General features: G+C 44.2%; 1 protein-coding gene across 1 annotated transcript; it reads right to left on the bottom strand.

Annotated features, from left to right (window-relative positions):
- Positions 1-470: 470 nt before the first annotated feature.
- On the bottom strand, positions 471-14,391 carry CSRP3 (cysteine and glycine rich protein 3; the record flags this gene model as incomplete). Its single annotated transcript, XM_079709520.1, has 7 exons — positions 14,351-14,391; positions 13,166-13,225; positions 10,848-10,987; positions 6,194-6,362; positions 4,340-4,472; positions 2,130-2,223; positions 471-547 (listed from the first exon to the last, which is right to left on the bottom strand). The coding sequence occupies exons 3-7, from the start codon at positions 10,957-10,959 to the stop codon at positions 471-473; spliced, it is 585 nt and encodes a 194-aa protein (XP_079565646.1). The 5' UTR covers positions 10,960-10,987; positions 13,166-13,225; positions 14,351-14,391.
- Positions 14,392-21,597: the final 7,206 nt, after the last annotated feature.

Below are 21,597 nucleotides of genomic sequence, written 5' to 3' on the forward strand. Positions count from 1 at the left end.
CCCCTGTTTTCTTCTCCATTAGTGCTAACTAGAAAGAAGCTTAGCCAACAGATTCTAGAAGACTCCTTCCCTTTGCCCGTTGCTTCCTCCTCCTCCTCACTCTTTCCACAGCTGACACCAAAATTCGTTACATCCTCTGCACAATTTTTTTTAAACTATCTCTCTGTTTTTTTTGAAAATTTCCCTCTATTTGAAAGAAAAGATCCAGAGACGTACAAGTTACCACTTAAACTTTTATTTATGGCCTCTCCCACCACAAGTATCGTAAATAATAAAACATTTGTTATGGGTTAGACTTCTAATAATTTTCTTCCAAAGATCTCTTCTAACTTCAGGTAAAGACTGTGATTACTTCTGAAGAGAAATACTGTTCAACTACCAACAAAAGGATGTTTGGGGAGGGGTTTCCATCTGGGTAGGATACTTGGCAAGTGCTTTAGGCCGATGAGAGCTGAGAAAAGGTGCACTTTTCACTCTTTCTTTTCCACTTGATGTGTAAGGCCCCCAAACCCAATACCTGTAGGGCCAAAATTTTTGGCATAGCAAACTGTGAACGAGAGAGAAGAGGACAGGGGAGAGAAGGGGTTGGTCAGCACCATCATTTCAGTTCCCTCTGTCTGAGCTCAGTCTTTTACCTGGGAGAGGCATCCTTTTGATAAATGTGTTTGTAAGTTAACTTTTAAACACATCGAACTGTATTTATTTTAGATCTGCTAATAAAACTGTTCATACTTCTTTGCACTTCCCTAGGTGTGTTCAGAGACATTTTCTCATTGGAGTCGACATAATCTGGCTGCCGGCTGCCTGCCCAGCCTCATCCCCTCCCGCTTCCGCCTCCCTGCCTGCCCTTCAGATACACACAACTGCTTGCAGTTCCTGGAACGAGCCATGATGACCTGGCCTTGGTGCCTTTGCACTGCTCCTCGTTCCTGGAACGCCCCCTCCCAAACCCACGTTCACCCTTCAAGGCCCAGAGGAAGCTTCTCTTCTAAGAAGCTTTCCCGACACCCCCAGGCAATCACTTGCCCCTTTTTGCACCCTGCATTGTGTAGCATCCTCTACTAGAGCTTGTAGCACTTGGGAATGCAATTACTTCTCTATATTTGATCTCCCTACTGGCTGTGGCAACATTGTAGAATTTTATGGCCTGTGAATGCTGAGAACCCTCTGTACCCTCTACTGCCAGAAGAAGGCAGCCCCTGTCCGGTAGTGCATCAGTTTCCATCCTGTCTCATCCTGGGAGAAGCTGGGCCACCTACAGTCTTAACTAGTAGCATCCTCCCCCTTGCCTCTCCCCAACTCTTAACACACACATTTGGAGATCCTGAGACACCATCATTGAGTGAAAGGGCGGGAGGGCCCCGCTGAGAAACAGAAGAGGCCTAGGAGAGGCTCTGAGGGTGAGGACACATTGCCCTGGCCCTAAAGCATCCCTTCTTCTTCATAGCATCAGGAAGGAGCTAAGCCTCTATTGCCTCTCTGCAAGACAGAGGGATGATGGAGGCAGTTAGGGGCAGAGCTGTGAGGACCAGAAGGGAAACCAGCTTGTCAGTTCACTTTCTGTGATCACGAAGTGACATGCAACATCAGAAACAGAAATGTCAGAAAGGAAGGAGGGAGAGAGCAAGGGAGGGAGGGAAGGGGGCTGGGAAAGAAGGAAGGGAGGGAGGGAGGAAGGAGATAGATGTGTCTTGATAAATTCAGGAGAGGCAGCACACAGTTCATCCGCACACCCCGCAACGCTGTCACCCTTATCTGCCAGTCAAGTGAACAGTGTTAAGGTCTTTGAAAGGGAATGTGATGTTTTTGTCCAGACCTAAGGCCTCTTCCAAGGCCAGTCAGGACACTGCTTCCTCCTTGTCCTCTCTCCCCCCAGGTGCTCAGGAACCACTGGGCATCTATAAGTATCAGGTCCTCCCAGATGTCCCTATGGAGAGGACCAGAGCTGGGTCAGGCAGGAGGTTACTTTCCCTTAGGTGGCTTTGCTCCCCATCCTGCGAGCTCAAACCTGGCTCAGGCTGAGAAGCCATGCCTCCGGGCAGACACAAGCCTCTCGGCAGGAACACAACTTCCCCTGCCAAGAAACCTCCCTGGGAAAACATCTCAAGAGAGTCTCTGGAACCACTCACCTTTGCAATAAAGTTCCCCATCTTTGTCAGTAACGTTCGTGGACTCTAGACTCTTCCCACAGATAGCACAGCGAAAACAGGTCTTGTGCCAAGGCTGCAGGGCACAGGAGAACAGGCAGGTGGATATTTAGTAGGGCAGGCAGGGCATTTATTTCCGTGTTAAGTCCCCTGACCAGCAACATGTAAAGGCGTGCCCTTGTCTTAACCGTTCACCCACCTAATTGGCCCCCGGAATAATTATTCTGGCTATGGGCTTGGCCAGCGATTCTTAGGACCCCTAAAAATGAGTAGATCAAGGTGATTTCCATATGTATTCCTTCAGAACAGACTAAATAGAATAGGGCTTCCCATTTCTAGAAGATCCAAAATACTGAAGAGAGGGGAACTTGGACTTGAGGCAGTAGGTAACATATTGAATATAAAATGAAAAAAGAAAAAAGGTGAAGAAATGGGCAATCATCCAGGGAATTCAACTTCATTTTAACTCTTTGTGTATTTTTTTTAATTGAAGTATAGTTGATTTACAATGTAGTAGTTTTGGGTGTACAGCAAAGTGATATATATATATATATACTTTTTCATTATAGGTTATTACAAGATACTGAATATAGTTCCCTGTGATATATAGTAGGTAGGTCCTTGATGTTTATCTACTTTATATATAATAGTGTGTATACATTAACCCCCAACTCCTAATTTATCCACCCCCCACTTCCCCTTTGGTAACCATAAGTTTGTTTTCTATATCTGTGACTCTATTTCTGTTTTGTAAATAATTTCATTTGTATCATTTTTTTAGATTCCACTATAAGTGATATCATGTGATATTTGTCTTTGTCTGACTTACTTCACTTAGTATGATCATCTCTAGGTTCATCCATGTTGCTTTAAATGGCATTATTTCATTCTTTTTTATGGCTGAGTAATATTCCATTGTGTGTGTGTGTGTGTGTGTGTGTGTGTGTGTGTGTGTGTGGTATATATATCACACACATATATATAGCACACACACATATATATACACCACATTCTTTTTTTTAATTTTTTTTGGCCACACTGTGTGGCATGTGGGATCTTAGTTCCCTGACCAGGGCTCGAACCTGCACCCCCTGCAGTGAAAGCATGGAGTCTTAACCACCGGACTACCAGGGAAGTCCCTATACACCACATTCTTTATCCATTTCTCTGTTGATGAACATTTAGGTTGCTTCCATGTCTTGGCTTTTGTAAATAGTGCTGCTATGAACATTGGGGTGCATGTATCTTTTCGACTTAGAATTTTCATCTTTTCCAGATACATACTCAGGAATGGGATTGCTGGATCATTTGGTAACTCTATTTTTAGTTTTTTAAGGAACCTCCGTACTGTTCTCCATAGTGGCTGCACCAGTTTACATTCCTACCAACAGTGTAGGAGGGATCCCTTTTCTCCGCACCCTCTCCAGCGTTTATTATTTGTAGCCTTTTTGATACTCTCCCTGTATTTCTGATGGAAGAGAGTTGCGTGGCTTGGATCATCCAGAAGACTGTCTGCCTTCTTCATATCTGCATGTCTTCTAGGCACAGCCCAGGGTCCTCACCTGTATTTAAATGGCCAGTCCTGGGGTGGAGACTGCTCCTATATTTGGAGTCAGACACTCTCCGTGGCCTTCCTCCCCCTACTTAGTATAAACAGGATTTTTGTCTTTCTTCAGGATCAGATCCTTTGGTGAACACCCTGGCTTCAGGCCTGAAACTGGAGCTTGTAGACAAGTGTGTGTTACTGTCTCAGACATCAGATGACTTTCCCGATTGCCAGGACATTTGTGAGCGAGGATGCTTCTCACTGCTGTGGAGTGTTTGCTCTGTGCATCAGTGTGATGCCAATAGCAGGCTGAGTTATGCAGTGGTGACAGCTCCCAGGGCTGACACTTTTCTGGAAAGATTGTGGACACAGGATAGGGGAGCCTGTGTGCCTTTGTTTCTCCAGAGCTCCTAGCTGGGTGCCTCCCCTAGTGGGTTAACGCTTATTGCATCAAATTCCATCCACCAGTTCCAGTTTCCTAGGGCACTGCAGGGTGACAGTCACAGCCCGGGAAAGTGGGTAAGGATAGGTGGCTCCTAAGTGGTTCCTGGGAGCTAAGGAGGGTCTGGCCTCCACCCGCCCTCAGTTCCTACTTTCTTCTCTCATTCCTCCCAGCATCCCATCTGACTCATATAGGAGTCCTTACCTTGCCACCTCCCATCACCTTCTCAGCAGCATAGACTGACTTTCTGCATCGAGGGCACTTCTCCGACTCTCCGAACTTCGAAGTGAACTTGGAAGGGTTGCTGGTGGTGGCAGAGCGTGCCGGCTTTGGGGACCTGGTGGAAATTGACGAATGAATGAAACCTATAGACTTCCCTTGGCAAACAGTACTAGCTGTATGACTTTGAGCAAGTTACTTAACTTCTCTGTGCCTCAGACGCCTCATCTGGAAAGTGGGGATAGTCATAGTACCTTCCTCACAGGGTTGTTGAGAAGGTTAAATGAGGCCACATGAGTAAAGCACTTAGAACAGTGCCTGCCTGGCCTGTTGTAAGGGCTAAGGAATGTTAGCCAGAATTTACTTACCTCTTTCCTTTCTGTTGTAAAGCACTTCACAAGTGTTCCACGTATGTTAGCTTGTATAATTACCCTTGTCTCGTTGTTATATTGCTGTGATTGTTCGTTTAGGGTTTTCTATACCATCTTGAAACCCACGGGTCTGCTTTCCAAAATGAGTAAAAATATTACAGGGCAAGATGGGATCTTGACAGTTGATACTAAACAAACCATAGTCCAGTGAGCTGATACTTATCACAATTCAAATTGTCACCCTGCATCCAAAGGTCCCCTGTCCTCTTGAGAGCAAAGTCTAAGAAAGAGGCACAATAATAACCCTGTGATTCCATATCTTTTGGCGTTTCCTTGTACGTTTATCGTTTGAGCCTCACCATAACCCTCTAGAGTAGGCAGGGCTAGCTGGAGGAGAGCATGGGCCAGAGGGGTAAGTGCCCAAGGTTAGCAGCTCATAACTGGTGGAGCTGGGATGAAACCCAGGTCTCCAGACTCTTCCTGGCTGTGCAGCACCACAGGAAAGCCCTAACGTAGAAGAGTGAGCTTTGGGTAATGTGAGACAGAGAATGCAGCTGGTATCATCTTTCTTTTTAAAATAGCATCTCTGGTTGGGATTGAGTCGTGAGAAAAATTTATATGACTAATCACACATCCCTGCAGTTTTCCAGGCTCTACCATGGGCTACTCTCTTTGGAAGGGACCAGATGACTCTTCAGATGCTCTCACTATTCTCTGGGGGACACTGCCTCAGTTGGGCTGGGCCTTTCTGCCAGTCCCGCCACAGAGCTGAGCCCGGGTACCAGCTGGCCAGACAGCAGCTGCAGGCCAGTGACTGTCAGTCTATATACTCTGTTTTGGGCTGGAGGTCAGCATGATCATCAAGTAGAGCAGACTGGTAGATGGAGGTGGTACAGTGTGAAATCCTGGCTTCCCTAGGATAATGTTGGGGAAACCTCAACATTGTATTGGCAACAGGCAGCAAGGGAGACCTACAGAAAGTTATAATTGCTACTCCTGAGGCACAGCCCATCCCCACAGAGTCACTCCCCACTGCGATGCAGACGTTAGTCATCTTACAACCCAAGGGAAGAAATCTTTCAGTGACAAGCGCACAGAGGATGGCCATTGCGTCCCTGCCATATTTATGTGATTTACACAAAAATGCTCAGTGAGGAAGAAAAGAGACTCCATGCAGTTTTGCAAAGGTCAAACAATAGAACATCTGTACATCCTGGGTTTTCTCTTGACATGCAAACCAAGAGCCATGGTGTAAAAGTAATTGCCCTTTTGAAAGGCAGATAATTTAAAGAGAGTCTTCGGAGAGATGACACATTGTTAGAACTTGGTCAGACTGAGTATTCCTATTGTTGGCAAGTCAGCAATAGAGTCCATTCTCCCACTTCTAGAAAACGTTGCCATGGGAACAGAATGAACTGTCCTGATAGCTGGGGCTCTACGGGCTGGGAGAAGCGGGGCAGTAACTCACTGTTGGAACTGGAGGCCCAGGTGTTCACCCGTGTCCGTGCTGAGGCAGCCGGCGCCTTGTCCATACCCGATCCCCTTGGGGCCGTACCTGCGCCCGTAGCAGACCTTACAGTAGATCTCTGACTCGTGAGCTGCCACTGTGGTGCTGTCCAGAGCCTTCCTGCAGGCCACTGTTGAGGAAAGGATGGTCAGGGGGTTAACGTTGAGATTCCTCCCCCCTTCCCTGCACCCCCAATACCCTGACTGGGGCCAAGGGACTCAGCACAAGGACCCCCCGCCCCCTAGCCAAGAACACTTTGATTCCTGACCAGAGCATCTGTCCTGAGTCGTAGATTCCAAGGCAGTCCTGTTTCACAGATGTGGAAATTGGAGCACAGGGAAGGGAAGTAATGTTTTCAGTGGTACCCAGCTAGAAAGAGGTGGAGACCAGGACTGGAACCTGGTGTGTGGGTTTGGACCAGCTAGGAATATTGTTCCTGAATGGGGACAACCTGCACTCCTGAGTGTCTCACCACAAATGACATCAGGAAGTGTGAGTGTATATGTGTGTGGGTGAGTAGGGGGTGAGGGGCTGAGGCAGGGGAGGAACTTATTTTTTTCTTAATCATATCAGAATCAGCATTGAGCAGTTTCTCTACTTAAAATGGATTTTGAAAAGCACTTTGATATATAAGGAGATAATTACGGCTGAGACTTCTTTTGATCCACTTCTGGAAGCAGAGGAGGCAATGAAGACCTGCTGTTAGGCTTATATTGGCTCAAGCCCCTTGGTTACTGTATATCACCTAATGTAAAGTATCCCCCATACTTTACCCTAGTATAGTTATTATACACGTGTTGTGTATATACGTTATACATAGTATGTAAGACAATCCCCTATTTTTCCAAAGAGAAGATTAATAGAAAATCTTCTATTAATTAGATTTTTCTATTAATAGAAAAATTTTTTGCCAACTTGAATAAATAAACGTTTAAGGATGTAAATGAAAGTGTCAAATACCTGCTTGTAACATTTAATTTAATAATATAAATCAACAATATATGGATTTGGAGATGTTACTTTTTTCTAATCTGACACAAATTCAGGAAACAATTGTATCCAAATTATTCCTCTGCATCTTCAACATCAGCATCTCCCTTCTCAACAGTGTCTTTCTGAGGCAGCTGACCCAGCTCTCCAGAGCAGCTCATCCCCACTTCCGTCTGTGTCTTTTAGAGGCAGCCCTGTTTACCTGAGAAGGAGGCTGTCACCTGGAAATTGTATCTCAGCAAGAAGTACCTATTAGCAATAATATTAGGGCAGCATTAAAAAGTATGTAGGATCTCCACAGCCTAATACCTTGCTATATCGCTTTGTAATGATGATCCTTAAAGATTGTTTAGGGTGATACTTAGTGCTTGTAATAGTGAGGTCATATCCCCAGGAATAATAATATATGGGCATTCCATTTATTTGCCTCCTTTTTAAAAAAACAGTTCCATCAAGTGACCCCTATAAGGAATCCAGCTTTGAATGAGGTTGTTTCAGGCTAATATGCCTTTCTCAAGTTTATTTTTTTTTAAAAAAGTGTTATTGAATACAAGAGTGGGAGAAGAAGATAAGGTTGTAGGATTGGCCAGAGGTTGGTGGTTATGTGGCTGGGGAAATAGGCGTATGGGAGTTCACTAAATAATTATATCAATGTTGTTTGTAAGGGGCTTCCCTGGTGGCGCAGTGGTTGAGAGTCCGCCTGCCAATGCAGGGGACACGGGTTCGTGCCCCGGTCTGGGAAGATCCCACATGCCGCGGAGCGGCTGGGCCCATGAGCCATGGCCGCTGAGCCTGCGCATCCGGAGCCTGTGCTCCGCAACGGGAGAGGCCACAACAGTGAGAGGCCCGCGTACTGCAAAAAAAAAATATATATATATATACATATATATATATATATATATATATATATATATTGTTTGTAAGAATTTCTATTAAAAAACAGTTTAAATAAATGGAGTAATTGAGAGACTGTCCTGTAGCATGAGAGACTTTATAAGACTCTGAAGCCAAGGCAAACCCTTTTTATGAGGAATAATTTTGGGGGGAATTTGCCTTATATTTGAGCGTGTAAGGTATATACCTGTCTCTGCCCTTCCTGTAGCTGTCAGTTACTAATCTCCAGAACAACTTTTTTTTTGTTGTTTTTTTGTTCTTTTTTCAGAGCAACTTGTTGACTATTCATTTATGTTCTATACTCTGAGTTCTTTGAGGGCAAAACAGTTTTAATATCCCCAGAAGGTAGCACAGAGCCTAGCCCAGTAAGTCCTCCATAAACATTTGTTGAGTGAATGAATGAATGAATGAACGCATGCATGCATGTGTGAATGAAGATCAGTGACTTGTCCACGATTATACAGTGGTAAATTGCAGAGCCATGACTGGCCTCAGGTCCTTTGACTCCTACTCCAGTGCTCATTCCCATCATTCCAGGACTGCCTATACCTTGTCTTGTCCTGGCCAATGCTATAGCCACTCCCTGGCTTCTGACTAGCTTTCACACACACAGGCACAGCAGAGCTGTGCTGTGTAATACCGTAGCCACTCATCCACCCCATGATGTTATAATGTGTATATTGGTGACATGTTGAAATTATAATTTTTTGATATATTGGGTTAAATGTTTTAAAATTAATTTCACCTGTTCCTTTTCACCTTTTTAAAAATAAGTTTACTAGAAAATTTACGTTTCCATATGTGACTTGCATTATATATCTTCTGGACAGCACTGGTAGGGGGCTTAAGATTTGTCTAGAAGTTTGGAGAACACTGGCCAGGAGACAAACTAAGGTAGACTCTGCCTCTCTGAACTCTATTTCCAGCAACTACAGGTTGACCTGTGGACAGACCACTGTTGTGACAATGCCACAGAAAATCACACTCCACTCCAGGATCCTTCTGTCCACCACTGCAGAAACCTGTACTGCTCAGACCCCCATCCCACCCACAGGCTCTAAGGAGAATATCCAGAGGTTGAAAGGGATGCACCAGCAAATGCTCACATCGTTCTTCCATGGCTCCGATAAACAGGGCATCCTCCTGCTGCCTGGGAAAACAAGACACCCCTCACCATGGAAAGCATCCCCACCGTTGCCTGTTCCCACTCAGACATCCAAGTTGATGAAAGGAGAATAAAGGCCTAGAAAACTGGATCTCAGATGAAGAAACCCAGCTTTCTTCTTACAACAACTTGTGTGGCAGGTATAACCATCTCTGTTTTATAAATGGGGAAATTGAGGCTCACAATGGTGACTTACCCAAGGTCACACAGTTAAAGTGCATGGTAGAGCCCATACTCAAACCCTAGTCATTTTCACTCCAACTCCAGTGTTCTTTCCAATATTCCTTTCCCCCACTCTTTTTAAAGAACACTAGCTGTATTTGGACAAAATCCAGAGGGTTATGGAACGAACTCTCTCGAGCAATGACTTCTGGATCATTGTGATGATAATGGTGCATCTGATGAATGTGTATGATGGCTTAAAAAGAATTACGCATCATTAAAACCTAAAACATTAGTAAATCCACACACCCAATCACTCACAGCAGTTTCCCCCTATTCCTTGGTGAGAATTATGTTTGTTGTGGGAGGTAAGAGATAGTGGAAACTCCTGCAGCAGAGAAAGCGCTACTATTTCTGGAGGATGAAGTGTCTCCATGCCCTAACAGATGGAGCTCAACCCTTGAAGTTCTGTTTGAAACAGCTTGAGGCAACGTGATGCCTTGCGGCTGCTGGGCTGAGACATGGGGGCGGATGGGTCACGAAGGGTTGGGGAGCGCGCGTCTGCGAAATGTCCAGTAAAGCTAACCCTTAAGCCAGACCTACTGGAGGGGAGCAAAGAAGGCAAGTGGCCAAGGCAGAACTGCTCTCCTAAAATAGGATTAAGCTGCTAGGAAACTCTAGAATGCAGTCGTGTTGAAGAGACTGGACTGGGAATCTGAAGGTACAGACTCTGCTCCTGGCTCTGTTGCAGATGCCAGTGACCCAGGCGTAGAGATGAGAAATGACTTGTCCAAAGTCACATGAGTTGGGTAGAGCCTGACTCCCAGGTGGACCATGGGGTTTTAAATGTCCCCCTAGTTTTGACATTTGTGAAACTATGTCCAGCAGGGGACGGTAAAGATTCCCCTTGTCAGGTTGACGGTGCCCCAAATGCTTCCCTTTCCAACGCTTCCAGAATTGTCATCTGTTGCCCCCCCAGCCTGACACAGGTTCTTTCTTAGGAAAGACCAGTTGCAGCTGGCTTCGGTGACCGTTGGCCTGTGGGGACAGCACATCAAGCCAAGTCCATCCTGGCTGCAGATAAGTGATGGCTTTCTTTCTCTGCCAGGTCACACTTTGTAAATGTCGCCACTGGGTCAAGTTTTCACCACTGGGAGCTTGTTCTGACTTTGAGCTTCAGGGAAACGGCCTCTGAGCTGGACAAGTGGTTGGAGAGGGGGTGCTCAGGAGAGCACCATCCCTTCTTTAGGTGGGGCCCCAAAGTGATATTCCTAACAAGTTCCCAGGGGATGCTGATGCTGCTGGTCCCCAGACCATACTCTGAGAACTACTGATACACAGTATCTGTGACTAAGTGTGAACTTCGAAGTGCTGAGGGGCCGTCATGGCGTTCACCCAACTCACTGCAGTGGAAACAGGTCTTGTGGAAACTCCTTCCATTGCACTGGATTTCTTCCGCATGGTAGACGGTCTTTTCGCAGGCTCCGCATTTCGCTCCTCCGCCCCAGTTTGGCATCTTGAAGACTCTCTGGTCAAGGTCAAGTCTAACAGGACATAAAGCAAATACCCTAAATTTTGGCAACCTCCACAGTGAGCCAATCCCAATCGACATATACACACTAATATGTATAAAATAGGTAACTAATAAGGACCTACTGTATAGCACAGGGAACTGTACTCAGTACGCTGTAATGGCCTATATGGGAAAAGAATCTAAAGAAGAGTGGATATATGTATATGTATAACTGATTCACTTTGCTGTACACCTGAAACTAACACAACACTGTAAGTCAACTCTACTCCAATAAAAATTAAAAATAAATAAATAAATAAAAAGAGTGAACCAATCCCTAGTAGTGCTCTGGTCTGAAGACCAGGATCCAGCCCCAGTTTGTTGGTGGTTCATTCATTCCTTCAGCAAATGGTTATTGTGTGTAAGTCATTGGATAAGCTCAGACACTCAGAGCAAGCTCTGAGCAAGTCACTTTACCACTGTGGGACTCAGTTTCCTCTTTTGTTAAATTTCAATAGCCCCTGCTCCTATGTACCTCACAGGGTCCTTAGAAGGAATGGATAAGCTAGTTCTGTGTATCTGAAATTGTATGCAAATATTGAGTATTGTTATTTTCTTCCACCTAGGGTTTTAAAAATTATTCCATCAGAAGTGGGAATAACCCATGAAAATGGTATTCTTATCTAGCTCAGTGCTTTGTGAGTCACCTTGGATCTTGTTAAGATGCAAATTCTGGTTTGGTAGATCTGGGGAGAGGCAGGAAATTCTGCACTTCTAAGACTCCAGGCAGGGCTGATGCTGCTAGGAGGGCACCACCCTTCGGTTAGCAAAGCCTTGGCTAATCTTGCTGATAAAAATACATAATATATAAAAACTCTATTCAGATGTATTTCATCTATCCATTAATTCCTTTTTAAGAAATATCATTGCCCAGGCAATGAGCTATGTTGGCACTGCTCTAGATCAGTGGTTTAGAAACCTCCTCCTGCTTTCAGGGCTACCAGCAACTTGCCATGTGCATCGAGATGAACTTCATAGCTTCTGTTTACCTCTGTTTTCCCACCTATGATATGAAGAGGGTCATTCTTTTCCTTGTTGCTTCACAGTGGTGTTTAGAGGATGTGCAGGAAGGTACTCGTCAGAGCTCACAGGGACAGGTGTGATCACAGGAGCCAGGTGATGCCCCTGCAGGCCCTTCCACACCCTTCAAGCACCCTCTGCTGTCAGAAGCTGCTGCTAGCCAGCCCCAGGCCATCCTTGTCTCCCGACTAGAGAATTATGTTTGAGAGATACTAGGCAAGGAGGGATATCAAGAAACTTTTTTCTCTTTCCTTCTGTGTCTGTCTGTAAGTATGAATCCAGTTTTCAGTTTCCCCAGAGTGGAACTAAAATAAGCCATCAGTACTCAGTGAAATCTGAAATCCTGCCAGTCCCAGGGGGGCTGAATTTTCTCTGGGATCCTTTGGTTTCTAAGAAGCCTGGTGTGTCATCTTGTCATTGACACCAAACACTATCAGACAATCCCAAGTGGCTGCCTCTGACCTTCTCTTTCCCTTCTGGGAAGCTAGTCACCTTCTTATAATAGTTGGCAATTAACACTAAGCCTCCTGGGTCACCTGGTCTGGATTGTGTCTCCCAGCCTCGTCAGAAAGACAGGTTTTGCTAAGAAACAGAAGGTAAATAGCAAACAGACCATAGAAACCGATACTAGGACCAAAGGGAAACTCTCCACCTAAATGTCCTGCAAGGAGATTTTCCTGCTTCCAAAAGCAGGTTAGGTTAGCCAGGAACATCCTACCCTTCTCAGAGAAGCAGATTCTTCTTTTCATTCAGTAAAATCTTAGAAAATACGTTTTTTAAAAGGAAACATTTAGTGCTACTATTTCTATAGTTCAGATTGTTTAGTTTAATAGGAAGAGTAATGGATTTTGAATTGAAAGGCTTGGGATCAAGTCTGCATTCATTCATTCATTTATTCATTTAATCACCATGCATTTACTACCTACCTGTCATGTGTCAGACACTGCACTAATTACTCGGTGAGGAATGAAGGAGGGGAAAGCTTATAAAAATGGGTAATTTGTGTCCTGTCGCCTAACCTTGAGAAGCCTACATTCTAGTGAGAAAAATAGGCAGGAACCAGAATACTCTGTACCAGAAAAGAGGCTTATGAGAAGTGCTATGAAAACTCAAAGGAGGGCATGGCTACCGACATTTAGATTAGGGAGGAAAGCAGTGAGTTGTTGGAGGATCACAGAAAACATCACATCTAAATGGGGTTTTGAAGGGTGAATAAGAGTTCACCAGATAGAGAAAAGGGAAAAGGACATTTCAGGCAGAGAAAAGAGCACACAGAAAGGCACGGAGAACTTAATATGCCCTAAAAGAGCCCAAATTGTTTATTTTTTACTTTCAGGGACAGAATAGATTTTCAAGATTTCCATCTCATGTACAAACAAGATGAGGCATAAAAAGTAGACATTTGGGGGTAATTTTTTACCCAACTTCTTTTTCAAAGATCCACCCTTCTCTGACTAAAGATGGTATGTTTTTTTGGAAAAGGGTAGAATCATAATTTTCTTTGTGTTCATTTTGGTCCTGAGTTTCAACATAATATAAAATAAAGGAGAAATGCAATATATATCCAGGAATGTGACAGTGACACTTGTGAAATTAATGATGTGAAAATTTTCAATGAAAACAACCCCAGGTCAAATTTCTCATTTCAAATCTTCAATGGAGATTTCATTGGCATGTCCTGCAAGTTAATGGAAAGAGATATGCTTCTTAGGGGAGTGTGTGTGTGTGTGTGTGTGTGTGTGTGTGTGTGTGTGTGTATTCAGCAATCGTCCACACATGATACTTTCCAAAGTGCGTATAAGATTACAGATAATAGCTTTTTCACAAGGTAATGGAGGCTGGCACAGGTTGTTATTAAGTGATCATAAATATCTGACATACATTTATCAGGACTTGAAACTCAAAATAGAAATCCATAAGCATTCAATTAAACAGGTGCTCAGTTCCACTTCTAAAGTTGGTAATGTAGCTATGGGGGCCTAACACAGACGACGTCTCTGATTTCTTCTTCGGATGCTCAAAGGCCAAAAGGCAGCGTGTGTTGTAAAGCATCCTGAATTGGAAGACACAGGTTCTAATCTTGACCTTGGGGCCTTAATGTGGGTCAGAAATGACGATAATATTATGTCCTGCACTTTCCTCACAGGATCACTGTGAAGGTCATGGAAAGATGATGGAATTTAAAGCAGCACTGAGAAGCTGTTCAAAGGTAAGTCATTGTTATTCACTTTATTTCAGTTTACTCAAATAGTGCCGATCTGCTAATTAAGTCACTATATGATTTGAAAGCTCATGTAAGTCCTGGCTTACATATCTAACCTTCTCAGCCTCCTGCATTGCTTTGGAATTCCTGTGTCTCAACACTCCCCTAGCCAGGCCTGGAATGCGAGTTTACTGCTGGCAAGATACCAAGGGGTGGGCCATTTGTTTATCAGCGTTGCCTGGCACAGGCAAGGGTCATTGAAGGTGGGACACCAAATATAGGCTTGCCCGTCACTCAGCCCCATTTGTCATCTGGATCACAGTCTCCATCACATCACCTGGCACTACTCCCTGGGCCAGTCCCAGAGATGGCTGTGTTGTCAGAAAGTCGTGTGTCAGGACTGAAATGGGGGACAGTCGAATTTAGGAGGATGAAACAGAGTGCAGGACCCTGTGATGTCAACTAGGGAGAGGGTGGACTCCAGACTTTTAGATACCAGATCCCAGTGAGAGACTTACCTGGGTGGATTTCGTAACGAATAATGCTGTGGAAGAGATTATACTGGGAATGTGCTATAGTAGGGGCTGGAGGAGGCTGTAAACCAGATGCAGGAGGCCAGAATTCCAGTTCTGTCTTGCCTCTTCAAAGCTGTGTGATCTGAGAAAACCATGCAGGCTCTCTGAACTTCAATATCCTCTCTATAAAACAGGCATAATAGTCCCATCTATTTCACTATTGCTGGGAGGATGGTAGCTGTTCGAGTAAGTAAAATCACTTTGTAAACTGCAGAGTGTTATAAAATGTAAGAGCTAATGAGTTCTGCCACAACTCTAAGTTGTCACGTATCAGTCTGAATTTTTAAAAGTATAACTGTACTGTGTAACTTGGGCACATTCTTCCTAATCCAACACTCTGTTTTTCTTTTTTTAAACTACCAACTGTGGAGCTGAAAGGTGATACCTTAGGGCAAAAGTGGATGGTGTAGATAAAATGGGTTCTCAGTGGTTCTGTTCTTTCTTTGTTAGGGGTCCATTAAAGAACCAGGGAGGGAACCTTAGGCTATGGCTTTGAGCAGAGACCTCCAGCGACAATGCTGTTTTCATCTCAGTGTTGGTTTATTTGGTTGTCCTATTAGGTGCCTGATTCCACATAGTGAGTTAAATTGTCTACACTGACTGAGGCAAAGATTTTGGATCATAGAAACACATATCTGGAATCTAAGTGATAATCACAATTATTACTAATATAATAATATTGTTATTAAAACCATAGCGTCTGATGCCCAGCCTTTGGGCCAGGCCCTACGGTAAATCTCATTTAAGCTTCACAGCAACCCTTCAAGGTAGGTGCTTTTACAACATTCACTTTAGAGATGGAGACATGAAATCTCAGGGAAATTACATTGCCCAAGGTCACATGGCTAGTATGTGTCACATGGCTAGGTTGGAATTTAGGTTGCTCTGACTCCAAAGCTGTGTCCTTATGTTAACATTAGCTTCTATCTATTGTTTACTATGTGACAGTTGCTATACATATACTATCCTTAAATACAACAGCCCTGCGTAGCAAATTTTGTGATCCCCATTTTGCAGATGAGAAAAATGAGGCTCAGAGGGCTTAAGTGACTTGTCTGAGGTCCCACCACCAGTAAGGGGCAGAACCACAATTCAAACCCCAGTTTAAGCTGGTTCTGTGTCCCATGTTCCTGCTTACAACACACTCGAGAGGGGACAAGGGTCAGCACCTCCATTAACCAACCTTCCCAGCTTATGGGAATTGGGATTGGATTGACCCATTGTCTCTCCATGGGACAGAGAGAATACTCATAGGTGGGAGTAAAAGAGGGAGATGGAATTCAGTTCAGTAAAATAAAAGACTTTCTAAGAGTCAGTGCTCTTCACACATGGAAAGGGCTCCTTTGGGGCTGGAGAGTTCTTTCTCACTATTGAATTAGCTTGGCAGGGGATGGGTGTCCAAGTGGCTGTAAAGTAGTGAAGCCCCCTTCAAGGGTCCTTCAAGCCCTGAGACAGGTTTAGGGATTTGATCGGTGACTGGAGCCTCACCTTGCAGAAAAGCTGCCCAGTAGTGTCTCCTCTCAAACACTGCCTCTTCTCTAGTCTCTTAATCCAGGTAAAACAGATGGTGTGGGGAAGCATGGGCTTTGGAAAGAACCAAGCGAGGTTTCAAAAAACACTATCTGTTCAACCTTGGGCAAATTACTCAAAATCTTTGAGCCCAGTGTCGTCATGCACATAAAGAGAGAATGAGAAGACTTGTCTTAGAAGGTTGTTTTCAGTTAAATAAGATAATAATAATAATAGCTAAGATGTTATATATCAATGCTTATACATAGCAGGTGTTTAATAATTTTAGTTGCTTTCATTATTACTGTTATTATTTTATCTCCAAAATGGTTTTTAAATCCATTTTCTTAAAACAAGTAAATCTTTCCAACTCCTTCTCCATGGCCCTTCTCTTCAGACTGTGAACCAACTCTGTTTCTCAGCCTTGAGAGTGTGCTGTACCCAAGAACAGATGCAGCCAGGCCAGGGAGAGAGTCAGCCTCCTTGGGGGGATCAGGGTACCTGGCACCAGGGACGGCCCATCAGGCAGGGTCCTGAGCCTGTGCCCCGGGACACCCGCTTCCTCACTTTGGCAGCTCTGGTGCCTACCACCAGCTGACCTCTCTGGTGCTCTGGACTTTGAAGGGAAGCAGTGAACCCAGACAGAGTCACTGTGGCCCAGGGAGACCATGGCCTTCAGCTCCCCGGTGTAGGACATTCAAGGTCAGCAGCTTCCTCCTAAGCTTCTGAACAGATATATGAAGTCCCCCTTTCAGAGGCCCTTTCACAAAGCCTGGGGAGATAGGTTGCTTAATCCCAGCACAGAAATAAACCCAGCTCTCATCCCTTTAAAATTCAGAGTAGACACACCTGCCCCTTAAACTAAGGCTGTAATGCACAGGTCGTATTATATCTTTCCTGAAATTGTCTCTGAGGTGTGGCTGACTTTTACTCTCAGAAACTCACTTTGTCCTCTCCTGGCCTTTATAAATTGTTTTTAAGACCACGTTGCGCCCTGGTTTACATCCTGGCTCTGCCACTTCCTAGCCGTGTGATCCTGAGTAATTACTTTGCTTCTTTGAACTTTCGTTACTTCCTCTGAAGAATGACTTCTTGCAGGACTTTTGGTGACAGTTAAATAGGCTAATTTTGTTCTGCGCCTGCACAGGGCAGTAAACGACCAACAAATCACGATCTACGCTTTCCCATGATGAGGTCCGTGATGAGGCTCCGAAAAGCTTCCATCTTCCTTGGTCCCAGTAATAAGACAATTATTGTCTCTTCTCCTGAATTCCTTCATTGTGATGAATAACTGCAGTTTTTCACATTTGAAGGCATCACATTTCTCTTTGGCCATGAAGGCCAACTCTGGATATAGTATTCCCAGACATCTGAGTGGCACGCTTATGATTGGAGGTTTGCCTGCCTCAGGAGTTATATTCCCTGTGTGTTATATTCCTTGTCTGTGTCCTTCCTCTTGTAAAACAAATTAATCATCTTCTAACTCCTGGTCAGCTTGTTATTTGCTCTGACCTCTGGACTTTTATCATCACATTTGTACTTAGCAGGAAATCCTCCTGCAGCCCATCAGGTTTGGCCCTGTGCCTTTTCTCCAAGGCCTTGAATATTTGTACAGTTTTATTAGACTTACAAAGTACTTTCTTATACTTTATCCCATTTGATTCTAACAAATCCCTTTGGGATAGGTGGCCTTACTTTAATTTTACTGTTCAGAAATGGAAACTCAGAGAAGTGATGTTCAGAGCTAGAATTTGAACTGCCTCTATGACTGATGCTCTTTGTTTTCTTCTGTTTCCTTCTTCAAGTTCCCAGCATTTCTGAATTTGTATTCTACTGAGAGTCTGTCTCCACTTCTTCCAAGAAGTCTGTGGCAATTTTCCTGTTGAAGGATCCTGTTCGCTCTTTCCTTCTCTCTCCCCCTGCCCCCTGGCCTGCCCCCTCCATCTCCAGTGGATGGCTGCAGAGCACCTGTCTGCCCGCTGAGAGGGCGCCGAGCCTGAGGGTCGGCTGTACGCTCTGCCAACAGCCAGGGCTCATTTTATTTTTTATTTTTTTATGTTTTTTGACTGTGCCATTTGGCATGAGGGATCTTAGTTCCCCGACCAGGGATTGAACCCACGCCCCCTGCAGTGGAAGCGCAGCATCTTAACCACTGGACTCACAGGGAAGTCCCCCGGGCTCATTTTAATGACTGAGTTGTTCAGAATGGAACCAAAGCCAAGCCACAAGAATCCCGGACATTTTCTGGGTCAGAAAGCAGTTTTACATAAATTGTGATGAATTGGATGTACCCAGCACTGAGATTCAGTCCCCAAAGTCAACTGAGAACACAGGCTCTTCCCTATTTTCTTGTCCTGTCCATGTCGATGCCCAACCTTCCCTGCATTAGTGATGCCTCTACTTCACACCAGTTCCGACATATGAGATGGTCAGTACAAGCTCATTGAATTGCATTGAGTTGTACTGCAGAGAGACAAGGTTCCTCAGACCTGTTCCCCAACCCCTCGTTCTTGAGCTGTTCCCCAGCTCAGTGAAGGGAACAGAAATTAGAGGCAGTGGCTTTGATCTGAAGGCAGCAGCTCCGCTCAGACTATTGTTTAAAACCACTTCTTATTCTCAGTCACACTCGTGCCTGTCATTCACTGGGATGTAAAAAAAAAAGTCCTTTACTGAAACCTAGAGGAAACACTGGGAATCACCCCTCAGCCCCAGCTGGGAATTATCTTCCCAGTAAACAGAGCTTTTAATGGGTTTCCAATACAGCAATGTCTATTTTGGGTCTTGCTTTGATTAGTTTCAAATTATTAAAAGCAAGCCAGTTGCTGAACATCCTTGGGATATAAAATCAATTTTAAATCAACAACTCCATTGAGTATTACCTATGTGAGAGACAGGGTAAGGTGAAATATAGGTATCTGAGTCATTCACCCACACCTTTTGAAAAGAACAAATCCTTGTATTTTGCGCATTGGAAAGCTGGCTTCTGCTGTATCGTATCTATTGCAACCACTTTGTAACTGTGCAGTGCTTTACAGTTTAGAAAGCTGTCACCACGTCCACATCCATCATTGCAGAGGAGACCAAGACCCTGAGGGCAGGAACTTTCTCAGAGTCACACATCCTTTCATTTACGTGGTCCTAGGACTAGAATGCAGGTCTTTTGACTAAGACGATAAGAAACATTATTCCATGAATAATGGAAATAGTTTTGGACCAAAAATAATCCCTTACTCATTCTCTGTGGATTTTCCTTGAGCCCCCAAATGCTAATCACCCTTTTAGGAATGTTCTAGACAACTAGGTCCCCCCAGAATCAAGCATAATTTGAGCCTCCTCACACAGAACCTGAGTGGATGCTGGTACTTGGGACATGAACCACATCCTTGCTCTACGGGACCCTCCCTAGTCCCAGCGGGCCACCAGGCCAGCCCACCCCCAGCCCTGAGGCCCTTCGCCCCACTCACCGGCCTGTGCGGTCTCTGTCGGCTCAACTGCCTGAGGGGGCTCACGTCCTCTTTAAATATACGGGGGCTGTCACCAGCCTTGGCCTGCGGAGGGGAGGGGAGGGAGGCCGAGGGGAGAGGGTGAATGAGACATGAGTAACACAACTGCTATCAGAGGCTGGAAATAGCCGGTGACCAAAGCCCTGAGTGTCGTCCCGCCCACACCAGCTGCGAGGCCCTTGGAGAACAGTATCTCTTGGGTTCTGTTTTAATTGCCAATCGCCTGTGGCGCCAAGGGATCAATTTTTGGAGTGTGCATTTCTGATCAAGTGGTGGGAACAGGAACAAGAGCAAAGAAAGATTTTACACCTAAAATCATTTTTCCGGGCTCCTACCCCCCTGACCTTCCTGGAAGTCAATGCAAGGTACCTGCATATGAATCATGAACCATATCTGGGAGCCCTTTGTAACTCTGAGATGCAGGTCACTGTGCTCATGAAGAAAACTCAGAGCTAAAAATAAGAGTCATGGTTGTCTGAAATGATAGTTAGATAATCTCTTCAAAGTAGCTTGGGAAAAAAAGGTCAGCTAATCATTAGGGTCCTGTCACTTCGTGGCCCGCTATCCTATGAAGAAAAGCTTTCTTTCCAAAGGTTTGAGTTACTTTGTCATCTTTTTCTACTTAAGAATTTAACATGACTGTGCATCCTATTTACAAGTCTTGATAAGTCTCTCTGAACCCACATCTTTTTTGGAGGACTCATTTCTCTTTGCCTGAAATGCACATATATTTTGATCAAGCATCAAGGACTCATATAAATTATAAAATTTGATAGCTGGCAAGAAGTTCAGAGATTTAATAGACCAATTCTTCATGTTATGGCTGAGGAAACTGAGGTACATAACTTGCTAAAGGCCAAACAATGAGTCTTGGTAGGTCCCAGATGAAAATCCAGGTTATCTGTCTCTTAGGGGAAGGCACTTTCCACTAGTATTGACCTAGCTGTTGAGGTTAGGTGTAGGTAATACCCAACCGAGAGGGATATGAAATCCAGCCCTTCAAATCAGCCATATTAGCCTGTTCATTACATAACCACAAAGCAGTTGGTTGAGTGATGGAAATAACTGTAAAGAAGGTTGTGCTAATTTCACGAATATGAACACAGCAAAAACCTAATATGAGATTTTCCTAGTCTATGTTTTCATGCAGAAGTGTATTTGTTGTAGAAATGGGGAAATGGCGAGTACTCTGGAATGTTAAAGTTAGAAGGTACTTTAGAAGTCTTCCAGGATAGCATCTTTCAAACTTTCGTGTGCTTTTTTTTAGAATGATAATACTATTTTCTATAAATAGTCTTAAATGGAACATCGATGTATAAAGCAAATAAAAGAGGAAATTCACCGCTTGAAATAAATAGGTGGTCTAGTATAATGAATAGGTGGTCTACTCACATAGCCTTTCTCGGAACCCCCAAAGTGGCTTCTAAAATACTTTTTTGAGACAAAATTTGAAAGTCACAAATGTAGCCCACAACTTTCATTTTATAGTACAGATGTTAAGGGGTTTAGAAGGGGTTTAGTTCCCTTAAGGGGAAATGCAATGTGTATAATAGAATTGTTTCTGGAGCCAGAAAATCTGGGTTTGACTGTAGTGTTTCTGACCTATAAAAAAATGTTTTCTGATTATACAAGTAATACAGGAATGCATTTTTATCGTGAAAGACTAAATGATAAAGATGTATTTACAGTAAATTGTAAAAGTGCCCTCCCACAATCTTACTTTCTTTCCCAGAGTTAACACATGACAATGTTTTGGGTTTTACGTAACTTG

This window comes from Hyperoodon ampullatus, assembly GCF_949752795.1.
Source record: "Hyperoodon ampullatus genome assembly, chromosome: 7".
NCBI classification, from domain to species: Eukaryota; Metazoa; Chordata; class Mammalia; order Artiodactyla; family Ziphiidae; genus Hyperoodon; species Hyperoodon ampullatus.